The 12,805-nt window shown below is 40.0% G+C and overlaps 1 protein-coding gene across 1 annotated transcript in view; it reads right to left on the bottom strand.

The window, feature by feature from the left end:
- Positions 1-2,236: 2,236 nt before the first annotated feature.
- Znf704 (zinc finger protein 704) overlaps positions 2,237-12,805 on the bottom strand; it is a 196,785-nt gene continuing 186,216 nt past the window's right edge. The window contains exon 9 of the mRNA XM_027952803.2: positions 2,237-12,288. Coding sequence (XP_027808604.2) covers positions 12,177-12,288 — 112 coding nt within the window. The 3' untranslated portion in view covers positions 2,237-12,176. The remainder of the gene's footprint in view (positions 12,289-12,805) is intronic.

The raw sequence follows: 12,805 nt of genomic DNA, 5'->3' as shown, positions 1-12,805 counted from the left end.
TTGACATGAAAGGATGATTGGCATAGGGTGAGCAGCTAGTGCATCTAGGCAGCCACTCTTGAGGGAATGGTTTAAGTGAACATGGGAATAGACACACCTTTCACCTGTGACTAAAAATGGTTTCGACAGTAAAATTTAGGAAAGAAGCTCTTAATTTTTTATTAGTTAAAAACCTTTCTTGGTAGAAATTAATTATACTTAAATAAACAGCCCCCAATAGAAGCAGATACACAAAAACTTTTATTAAGTGAAAGTTAGACTTACTTTATGGTAATCAACCAGTTACAAGTTCATTTAAGTTCATGTGTGTGGATACTGAAGTCAGAATGGTTTTTACTGAAAGTCCCGTGTTCTGGCTCAGTTTGTGCCAGTGCAACCCAAGGTAGAGCCATACACAAAATAAGTACAGGTCAACGATGACATCAGACTAGACCGGCAACACCATATTCATTACTACAGCTAAGCATCACAGAACATGAAAGTCCAAAGACCAGAAGACTATTACCAAAGGAATTCTTACTACCAGCGTTTCCTTCTACCTAAATGCCTCCAGAGGACCAATGTAGCAAATCCTCAACTATGGGGGCGGTCAGAGCCTCTTCTCTATTTTACACCTAAATGGGCTACAGACACTGTAAACACTTGGTGGTCTTCCTGATGCCCATTTCAAGTAGATGCCAGCTGTCCCCTTGGGAAAGTGCAGGTTAACGGGTGTGAACGTTTTCCCTTGTAAATCTTCAAGCTGAAATTTTTCTTCGGTTCCAATTAGCACCAGTTTATTTTAAAACATTTTTCCTGGTGTTAAATATTTAGGAAACATTCTGTAAAACTAACACATAAAGTCCAAACAATGGAAAGCAAAAAACAAACAAAAAACAAAAATTGTTTTAGAGAACAGCATTTAGAAAAAAACAACATCATTTAAGAATTTGACAAATCTATGTACAATGTGCCAAAAGCTGGCAAGGAGCATGGCTGAGGAACAGTCACAGAAAAGGTTTATTAACCTGAACCTCCACGGGCTGTATTTACAGTCAGAAAAGTATTCAGAAATGTAGTATCAGAACATCTGGATTTGGCTAAAAATCATATAAAAAAGACACATTGCCCCTCCCCAACTAACTTATAATTAGGTAGCAAACATATCCACCATGACCTCAAATACCAGGCTTAGAAGAGTGTTTTCCCCTACTTTACAAACAGTCAAGAAACTTTCTCAGTAGACACAGAAGAGAACCAGAATGGCAGAGAATAGAGTTCTTTATTTCCATAATGTCAGATGAGGGAAATAATATTTTTTTTTTTGTGCTGAGTAATGTAATTAAGGAGCAAAGACAAATTATTAGGAGAAAAGGTTTCAGGGAAATACAAGATAAGTAAGAGGGTTGAAGAAATTTGTGTATATTCTATAAGAATTTTCAAAATATAAGGAGTCATCTCCGTGTAATTGTGAAAAAAGAAAAATGATTTGTTGGGCCATATTTTTATATTTTGTTCTTTAATACCACATAACCCAAGCTTTTTGAAATTTTTTTTCTTGGATTGAGAATTAAGCACAACAGACAAAACCTATGCCATGTTTATCTGATGTAGTACTCACTAACTTAATGCAGCTGTTTGCTTATTCATCCAGTGTTGCTAGAACATCCACCTCTGAGGACCTGGGCACATTTTTAATAGGCAACATTTCCACTTACGCTTAGGAAGAAATATATAAGCCATTTCCCATTTATTCATCTTAATGGTTCTTCAGAATGGTAAGAATTGTGAGAATGGTTATATTTTAGAGCCTGGAGTTTCCAAGGAAAGTTCCACTGCACTGTCTTTAAAAACAGCCGGGAGAACGTAGGCGGTATCCCACATGCCCTCAAAGATATGCATTCAAGTTCATTTTGGATAATTTGCAGTTATGATAAGTCTCTATGAAAAAAAATTTACTTGGATTTGATACAAAATACATGTTACTCTTTGAAAATGCATAGTTTGTAATTTTATACATTCATTCACTAATATTAAGAGTTTTGTAAGCAAGTACTTACCCCAGAATGGTGGCAAGATTGTATTTCAAAAGATCTCTGAACACTGGATAGCATTGCCACACAGCTTTTGAACTTGTGCCTGTATATGTTCACACCTGTCATTTGACACCAGTGTCCCATAGGTAGGAATGCTTCTTGTTTTTCATATGTGTGTGTGTGTGTGTGTGTGTGTGTATACACATACACACACACACACACACACACATATATATTTTTTGCTTAGCAGGCACTGAAAATCAATGCTTTCTATGGATAGCATTTCCACTAACTACCCCTTTTAAAATATTTAATAATTTTATTTTAGTATTTTAGATTTGGTGGAGAAAACAATTTGAAAGATGGCTTAATTTTTAAAAGCAGAGTTCTCTTAAACTTTTCTATGGAGTAAGGGCAACAGAGGTTTTGTGATTACTGTTGTTCTCTCTCCCTAGCCCCTCCCTTGAAAGAAATGAGTGTAGGCCACTTGGAAGTTACATTTGATGATAGTCATGAACCCTTTGGGACCTAGCAATTTTTTCTTATCCTGAGTTGTTCTTCTAAGCATATAGGATTTTGATATATGAAACACTTTGGAAACTATATTAGGGTCTGGTTAGTCCAGAGAGCATTTGTTTAAATGGCTGACCATTGTCCAACCATTAGTTATAAAAATAGGAATTTCAGGGTGCATCATAGGAAAATATGGAATAATGGCATATATATATATACATATACATATATATATTTTTATAGACATGATCCACATTCCTGAGTTATTTTACACTCAGGGCATTTTCAGTTATTGAAGCCATGGAACTTGTGAATGGGGGGCGGTACTGAGTTCTTTCTTACAAATCTAAGTCTATTCTAAAGCTTTCTACCAGTGATTGAGGAGTTTCCCAAAACTCTTGGGATTCTATTGGAAGGAGCAACTTTGCTGTCATCACAGGGGTTGGTCAAATCATAACCATTTATTTCCAATAAGCAGAGTATAGGAAAAAAAGGTTTAAAAAGTAAAATAAGGGTCTATAATCTGCAAAGTTACGCATGGCTCACTCACTCTTTGCAGGGGGGTAGTTTAACATTAAGCGCTACTGTAGCTCCCTGAGGGGAATTCAGATTTGACTCCAGCAGCCCCAGGCCCCCAGAGTGCCACCTTTTCCCTGTGTCAGTTATCTGTGCCCAAAACATGGGAAGCAGGCTGTGCAGGACAAGTGCTTAACAATGTAAGTGGACTGGAGTTGTTTTTTCTTTCTATAAATATAAAATTTAAACAGTTATATTGTGCAGGAGCTACTTCCTTTTTACATAATAAAGGCCAATTCCGCTTTTGTGCTCTGTAGTTGTGGGCAGGGGTCAAGGTGTAACTAAACGTGAAGCCCTCTTGCTCTGCCCTTGGGTGCTTCTCCTAACATGGATCCCAGTGCATGTTCTTTGTTCTGCTCAATTAGCTGTGCATGGGGAAGGGACTGGTGGGACAGGTGACCAGTGGAGGAGTAGGATGGGGCTTTGAGGCACAGGGAAAGGATTAGGTGCGTACCTTGTTATTCTCTATCCGTGGGTTTGAACAGAGCTCTTGTGACAGTGTGGTAGGTTGTATGCTGACTGAGCCTCTCTCCTCATAGTCACCTGCATGGAAATCTGTCCCCTGCAGGAAGGGGGCAGCCGCATCGACTGAGCCTATCATACCAGTCCCAGCAATATGTATGTATCCTCTTGGACCTAAACTTAAGGGAAAACAATCAGGAGCAAAGGATCAAGAATAGCCCATCCACAGCTTTGGAACAAAACAGCAGTTTGGCCTCTGGCTAGGAAGAAGGGAGAAGAAGCAACCACTAGCAAATCTGCAGGTGCTGCCAAGAGGGCGGAAAGCAAGACTGGTAACCAGAAATGGGAACTGCTCTTTCCTCTCTTTGAAAAAGCTCAATTCTTCAGAGTGCTGGTTTCCCTCTTTAGACAGGGATGTAGATGAGCATCTCTGCTATTTTTTGCCCCCTCAAAGAAGATTTTCTTCTTTGACAGCACTCTTGCCTTTTTTAGGAGTTGCCACTTTCTACTTCAGATAATTTTCTGAATTAAAAATGTGGGCAATTGATCCTAGTAGGAAAATGTCACTAACTGACTCCAGAATTAATTTTTAGCATTTTCATAATATAAATAAAGGGGACCTTCCCTTTGTAAGTTGATATAGTTAATAATTATGTGGATGGTGCCCAACATGAATATTTTTTTTTTAAAAAAAAAACAAGGATTATGATTTGATCATAATCTGCCCCAGATCACAACCTTTCAAAATCTGTAGTGATCTGCTTTTGGAAACAGAGCTTTCTTCTTGTTTCCTAACACTTGTGTCTTTTTAGGTCAGGTCACTGTTGTGGTATTGGTGCTAACCACTACCCAAAGGGCTTCTTTCCCATAAGAGGTGAAAAGGGCTAAACCCTTTCCTTTTCTGGCACTGTATTACTTCAGAGACATAATAAAAGTGCCATTCATCAAAAAACCTGTTAACGAAGTGGGTGACAGGCCAAAAGGCTTTCTGAGGCTTATTCTAACTCTATGACAGAACTCCTGTGATTTTACATTCAAGGTATTAAACGTGGTAAAATAATGGAAGATGATGAAGTTCATTTATGTATTGGACAGCATTTGAATCATTCACAGTGAAGGAAATCTCAGGTATTGCCAATGGTGTTTAAGTTGATTCAGATTTAAACAGGACTTAACAACATCACTAGACATTCCCAACGTGTGTGTGTATGTGTATATGTGTGTATGTGGTGCTAGGGATTGAATCTGGGGCTTTGTGCATGGGCATTCCCAACTTTTGAGTTTGCAGTTACTTTTGATTTGATTATTACAAATTATAAGCTGGTTTTATAGTCTCTGGCATCGATTTAAGTTGATATAGGAAGAAAAAAAGCCCTTTCCTCCCTCTCTGCAGGCATCAGTGAGGCTGACTCACAGGCCCAAGATGACTCTGGGCTGGTTTTGGAGGTGAGTGATGGTGGTTCTCCATAGGCTCATTCTACACTGCCCTTCTTATGAAGATCAAGTGAAATAATGTATCTAAAGGACATCCTTCGCCATTTACAATTATCCCAATATCATCAGGACTCCAACCTAAGACACAGTTTAAAGTAACTCAGTCCCTTTGAAAGTTAGCAACTTCTAATCTGTTCTCATTATTTTTTCCCCATTATTCTCATTTTGATTTTATCCTCAAAGCAGCTGTGGTTCTCTATGTAGAAACCCTCTGTTAAGGTGAGGAGATACTTTGAAATACCTAAGTGCCTACCAGTTCTGAAGCAAGGACTTTGCCCTATCAAAGGTGAAAAATAACAGTAATTTTATACTGGAATGAGGCAAGATGGTTTGGGAAGGAGTGTGGAGAGGTGGCAGAGGGCTTTGGCATAAGGACGCAACGTGTGCTACCTTAAAACTTCAGGGGGCTCCTGGCTGCCTTCTCTGAAGGCACAGGCTGCTCTTTGCCAGCCCCTCGTCACAGTGGTCACGGTAATAAAAAACAGTAAGAATCAGGATTACAGTTATTCAATGCTTTGGGGCATGGCCTGGGTGCGCCACAGGCAGCTCTCACCAGAGCTGGGGAGTAACTCAGTACCTTTTGATCAGAGGCAAGGCTAGTCTAAGGATATGACATTTCTATTTTAAGCCTCCCATGAGGATAATTTCTGGGGACAAATGACTTCTTGCCCCCTTTTGATTTTAATTGCCCAGATATAGTGCCAACATGTGAGTTTGTGGGGCTGACAGAAGAACTTGACCTGATAGCCATGGAATGTGAAATCTACTTTCTCCAACAGTTGAAACTGGCAGCCTGGGGCTACATCTGCCCACAGATTGTCTTTGGTCTGCACAGTGTTGGCTGACAATCTGCATTGGTTGTCAAAGCTTGAATGTCAGGGAGTATCACATTTCCAGGTGAGAGGATCAAGGAGGGCCTGAATTCTGTCTGATTGTCTAGAGCTGAGTGTGGGTCTTCCTAAGTGGGTGTGTGCTTTCCAGTTCAACATGACTGATGCCATTCCACAGCGTCCCTCTTTTGTCTGCCCTGATCGTTTACACAGATCTTGCCTGGCAACTGGCAACCCCTATTATATACCATTAGGAAGCTTCCATTGAAATGAGACTCATTGGTTCTAAACTATACAGCAATAAACACTTGAGGCCCGAGTTAACAGTGGAGATATACTGAGGGAATGCTGATGGGAGTTTTCTAGGTTGCCCCATCTCAAAGACTGGAAGCCTTGGCTGTGTGTGAACTTCCCTAACTCCATGCATTTTAGTCCTCATGTCTGCAGAGTCCAGTCTGTTTGAAACCAAGCTTTGAATGACCACTTCATAGGGGCTGCCCAACCAGCATGGGGCCGTTTGATCTCAATTTTTCTTATCTGCATACTTGGCTAATTAGGCTAGCTTCTGGATTACTAAAATCTTAGAAAAGATGCTTTCTCATTTTAACAGTGAGTGGGCTTGAAAAAAGTGTACAGTATTATGAGATGGTTTTGGCAAAACTCACAGTTGTTTGTGCAGTTAATAAACTCTCCACAGCTCCCTTCCTTGTTTCCTGACTCATGGGAACAGTAACTTTGTGTGTATGTGCGCGCCTGTGAGTTCTTCACAGTGAAAAATCAAGCACTTATTCTGATAAGGAAATTAAAGTTAGTGCTGAGGACAGCATTACTTTAAACACTACTCATCTCCTAAGAATTCTGTCTTTGGATGTACATACTATGATTTTAGAAATTTCCTCCAAATGATATTTGTTAAGTAAATGCAGGTTTGTGGTTCTGGTAGGTTGAGTGGAAAATGTGTCTCATGACAGAGTCCATCATTTTACACTAAAGAATTTATAAGAATCTCTCTCCTGTGGCCTATAAGCATATCTGCCAACTTTCTTTCAAGATTTAAAATGTGTGTGATGATTCTTCAAGTGTCTTTTTTCCTTAATGCTTTGAAAACATTCTGGCAATGATAAAGATGTAGGTGTTGTGATCTTGATTCTCTTGTTAATAACCATTCCATCTGATCTGCATTTCTACCCTTGCTACAGAGGGTTAATTGAAAAGATATGCATCAAAACACTTGCTTAAAAGAGGCATAGCCCTTTGTTCAGCGAACAGGAATTGTATATAATATGAACACTTCCTGTCTGGTAAAATACCGTATTTTAAAAAATAAGCTACAATGTATAAAACCAAGGTCATTTCCCACAAAATGTTCATGTTCTTTTGTGATTACAAAAACACTGCATCTTGTAAAATATTTCCAGTTCTATTAACTTGAAGAGTTCAGTACTAATGCTTATTATAAAAGTGTCGTGTCTTAGAATTGTAGACGTCTAAAGAAGTGTTTTGTTTCATTTGGAAAATTAAGTTATAATTATTATTGAAGATTACATCTTGCCACAACACATTACCATGTGATTTTCAGACCCACACAACAAAAGTTATAAAACATGAGATTGTCTCCAAAAAAAAGGAACTATTTACACAATAGGACTGGAAGTACAATTCCCATATTCGTTCCTGGTCCTATGAGAGACACACCTTTTAAAGCATGAATATCATTGGATATGGGCTTTTTCAAAGTCAGTCATAAGAAGTTGGTCTTAAATACATTTGATGCTTTCTTGCTCTATTGGTGTACATTACTCAGAGATTGTATTGATATCTAAAAGTGCTACTCTCATTTACTGACTTCAGGCTTGGCTAGTTACAATTTAAAAGACAGAATGAAACAGTTCCTAGGTGGAGTGATCCCCACAGGTAGGAGGAACAGGGTGAGTCTATGTGCTGCTGGTAGGGTTCCTTGCTTAGAGAAATGAAATTTCCAGTTGACCCATGTGCCCAGCACATTCTCTAAAATGATCCACGTTCTCATTCATATTCATGAATCCTGCTGTTTCCACTCATTAGTATGCACAAATTCTTCCCTGTGTTCACACAGGCCAATGCTACAGCTGATGTGGTTGGTAGAAATCCTACAGGGTTGTGAGAAAAAGCAGCACCTTGTCCATAAAGTCCATGGCAGTTTGCTCCTTAACATGCTAGTAAAGCAAAATGCACATCTTTAACGGCTTTCTATTACCTATAGAATTCTGCTGATCGCTAATTAACAGTCACCAAACTGGGTGATTATAAAAAGAAATGGCAAGGCTCTGTATTCACAATTACATTCAAAAAGCCTCACTGAGTCTATGAATACCCACCAGGCACCACGCCTGTGGTTCAAATGTCAGCCTTCAATTGCAGGCCAGCTACAAAGACAAAGCTTCTTCATGGGGCATTTTCCCCACATCTACAAAAGTTGGTATTGTCCAGGTCACATAAATTTGTCTTGAAATGATATCATGTTCACATGAAAAGAAAAAAAAAAAACTATTCCAACTAGAAAAGACTGTAAAATTCTTCCTAGTCTCAGAATTCTCCTATTTTCACATAGCCTTTGTTTCCCTGAGGAAATGAATATTATTTACAGTATTCTGCTACAATTCTAAAGGTATTCTCATTATATACAATTTTTGCCACTTTTCCCTAAACCTTCTCAAGTGAATGAATGCTGCATGTCATTTTCCAATGGAATCTGAGGAAGGGAAAAATGGAATTCAGCAGTGTTGGCTAACTCAGAACCCATAGCTGCTTGCAAAAGTGTGGGCAGTGTGACATCAGAGACAGAGGACTTCAACTCAAATGCTCTTGACATTTAATGGAGGACATATCAGTTTCAGAAATTTTTTGCAGCATACATGTGACCATCTTTGAAACGTTTTTTGGAAAATTGAAGAACTGTAATAGGCATCATTCTCTACTGAAAAATCTCCATCTGCAACATGGTTATGACTGGGCAGGGAATTGTCCGCTGAAGGGTACCTTGTTTGTACTTGGAGCTGCTGACAGGCATTTTTCAGCTGAGCATGCACATTCCTGGTTGGAAACCCACCACTCTTTTCCCGAAACTGGCTTTTGCCAACCAAAAGGGAGGAAACTTTCCAGCAATTGAGGTGGAGATGCTCAGAGACAGTCACTATTGGCTGATTAGCCCCAAGATGAACAGGGGCCAGATGTCCGCAGGCCTCTTGAATCTTCCTCCCTGACACACTTGCTATCTGGGTGTTTTCTTCAAGTTGCATCACTGCCCCCCACAAGTTGAGTGTCCATTACTCTGGGAAGAACTAAGTCTTGAGGCTATTGCCCGATACACACTTTTTGCTTTGCAGCTAACTGGTATGTGCCCTGTTGGTGAATATCAAATGCCTTCTTTGTAGAGAAATGAGAGAACTTTTTAAAAAAGAAGGGGCATCAAAGAAGGGGAAAAAAAATCAGAACTTTTCACTGGACCAGAATCCATTGTATTGCCACTCCTTTTGCCTGGACAGGCCTCTGAGTTCCCTGGAATGGACAAGGCTCGCCAGCTTACCCTGGGACTGCTCTTCTTACCCTTCTTCCTGCCAAATGCAGACATAAAAGAACTTGGTTCCACAGAGATGGCATGAAATGAAAGTCTGGCTTAATTTGGCACTTCATTTGGTTTCAAAAATAACAAAATAACTATTTTAAAAAATTTAACTTGTACAATCAGCAGCTGCATATTGCAATTCAGAGCTTGTAAAAAGTATAATGTCTTCTTCAAGGCCAGCCAGGTGTAGCTTGGTGGTCTCCTAGTTATTACATGTCTTGGTGCAGGGAATAGGTGTCTGTGAGCAGGAAGGTACTGAGGGTCCGTCCGCATCTGGAAGCCAGAAAGGAAAGTACACAGAGCTCTGGACTGGTCAGTAGAAAGGCGCCTCCACTTGGGCAGGAGATGCAGAATGTGTGTGAAGAAGGCTTCAGAAGAAGGGTTCTGTTTACACCTATGCACTGATTGAGCCTGGCATAGCTAGGCCTGAGCTCAGAAGTACTCATGGGTTGTATCTTTTAGAGTAACAGCTACAGGGCCTTCTTCCAAGACTACTCCACAGCAAAGATCTCTCCCTCCTTGTGTTCTAAATTCTTGGAAGGGAATGAATTTAACACAAATCACTTTAATCTTTTGTGACTTAATCCAAGAATCAAGTGACAGGGAGATTTGCTGAAGAGAAAAACTTCTGGGCCACAATTGCACCCTTTCATTTAAGTTCATGGTGAACCTGCTCAAATAATTGGCCAGCCTTGCCTCCTCCAGGACACTGGGTGATATACTCATTGCTTACGGCCTTTTGGACCAGGCCAGAGCAGCATCTCACAACAGTGGTGCTATAGGCAAAGTGATAAGATACCAGGAGAAGAAAGGACATGCTAGGGAAGAGGAAACCCAATACATTTTTGCATTTAAAAATACACCTGTTCCTGGCTGACCTTGTAAGTTCCAAAACATACAGTACAGCTGGTGTGGCTATATTGATTGATTAGTAATCTTGATGTAAAATTAGATGTTCTTTTTCTTTTCTCTTGAAATGTGTTTTTTTAAAAAAATAAATGAAGGAAAAGACCAGGATCTTTTCCAAGGAATAATTTTTAAAAAGTCATATGAGAGTTTAAAAAATAAATTTACCATAATATATGAATGCACAAATTATGGATGTTGCACTGTAGAACCTCCTTATATATCCCTTGCTTACAATAGAAAAGGGTATCTGTAATTACTAGATGACTTCTTTCTATTCTTTAAAAAAGCATATGTACAGTCTTTAAACATATATTAAGCTTTCCTCTGTGCAATTTCATTTAACATTCCTATGGCTGATCCTATGTCCCCATCCCTATACAGTGCATCCTATAAGGTGCTCTTCTTTGCATAGGTATAGGAGAAATATCTCTTTAGCAGGGCAGTTGAAGGTAGGGCAGATAATTGAGGATGAGCTAATTTAAAGGGCTTGGCAGCTGCTACCCATACTACTAACACCAAAACAAACAACAAGTACAACTGGTTAGAAATCCCAACAAATGGAACACAGTGCAAGCCCTGGCCCTACTAACTTGAGAAAGTCCTATACCAGCATGCATTCTCCTTTTGGTGTTCTCTATGTTCCCTTCTGAGCAAATTAATGAATAGCCCAATATTTTTATAAGAAAAATAAAAGTTCAGACCTTCCATTTATCCATATAATATTTATATTGTTCTTGAACCCATCTCCCAGACACACTAAAGCATGAAACCTATAAAAGTGCACGCAGACTGGAAGGTGACTTTCTGAACAGATGGGGACATGTCAGCTGTGCCCTGCTGTCCAATGCAAACATGCTGGGAGAGTCGAGTTCCCTGCTTTTTCGGGAATCAGTCAGTGGTGGAGTTTTGAGGGATGGACCAATGACCCATTAACCTGGCTACAGTCTTGATGGACAAGCAGTAACACACAGATCTGAGCTGCAGTCTGTATCACATCCCTGAAAGAAGCATCAAGGCTTACCCAGATGGCTACGGATGCCAGTTCTTGTCTGAGTTGTGGCAGGTGGAGAATTAGCTGTGCCGCCTCTTGGGGGAAGAGCTTCTTTCAGATCCAAAGAAGATTCCTCGATGGTTTCCAACAGTGGCAGCTACATTTCCTGAACTCAACTTGGGACTGCAGGCGGCTGGTGACTCCATTGCCAATTGCTTTTGGAGCTTATGCCATCTGGGGCCATTCTTAAAAACAAACAAAACAGACATAGAAAAGATACCCAGAGTGCTGCTCTTTCTTGCAACACATCATGATGTGTACTGCTTCAAGAAGTCAATGAAAAAGAGGGGAAAAGTCTATTCACAAAGTGGGTATTGTTCTTTGTACAAATGCTAATGTGATTTTTTTCCCCCCCTAAGGGTCAAAAAAATTCTCGGAAATGCCATAATTCAGAAAGCTTATCAAAATATGCCTCCTTTCTAGGTATAATGGGCTTGGTTGGTTCAGTTGTTACAGAAGTCCATAGTTTTAAGACCTAAATACATGGCAAAGTTGACTTTTCTTTTGACAGGGGGGAAATGTTCTAGCCACTCTAGGCTGGGTTCTCAGTAAGAGCAGCACAGGTGGTGATATTTTTGATTTTTTTTTTTTTTGCTGTAACTCCACAAAGGCTCGTAGAAGGGCTTTCCCTGGGTCTTGAGGTTTTGTTCAGAAGGAAAGGCTCTTCCTAACACCTGCAGCAAAATGGGAGGCAGGAGCAGCTTGGGGCCGCCCTCTGCTACTCAGTCGATGAACCTCTGGCAGGCCTTCTTCCATCGGCAGGCGGTGCACCACATGTCCCGGTTCTCCATGCCATACACCTTCCGGCACTTTTTGCCCTCTCCCCTGGGCTTCCTGTGAGTCAGACAAGAGAGATTTTTTTCAGTGGGCATTCTAAGGAGAGTTCGAAATTACGAGGAAAAAAAAAGTAAGGAAACATCCAAGGGGCTCTGTCTGGGTTCAGACTTTAATATATACTGGATGTTTTCATGGCCACTATACTTGGCTGTTACAATTAGCTACTATAACCTTGAGCTTCTCTTATATGTGGCCATCTTCATAAAATTGAGTAGACACAAGAAATACCAGTAGAGAGCAACACTGCTCTTTCAGGTTTCAAATCTGTACTTCCTAGTTTTCCCTTATTTCTCTGATCCCGGTTAAGGAGATCCTTGATCTGGATTAAAAAAACTATACCTTGTTCATTTCACACCAGGATTAATGCCACAACTGAGCCCTTAACCAGAACGACCAAACTTAACATCCAATTCTGCAAGAAAACTTATTCCAAGCCACCGCCCCCTCAACCCAGCAACAAATCTCCATTAATAGTTAATGGATAAGAAAAGCCATGAGAATAAAAGAAAGGGTG

The sequence above is a fragment of the Marmota flaviventris genome, chromosome 15 (genome assembly GCF_047511675.1).
Source record: "Marmota flaviventris isolate mMarFla1 chromosome 15, mMarFla1.hap1, whole genome shotgun sequence".
Taxonomy (NCBI): Eukaryota; Metazoa; Chordata; class Mammalia; order Rodentia; family Sciuridae; genus Marmota; species Marmota flaviventris.
Note: the sequence above shows the minus strand (reverse complement) of the source record. Positions and strands in the feature narration are given on the sequence as shown.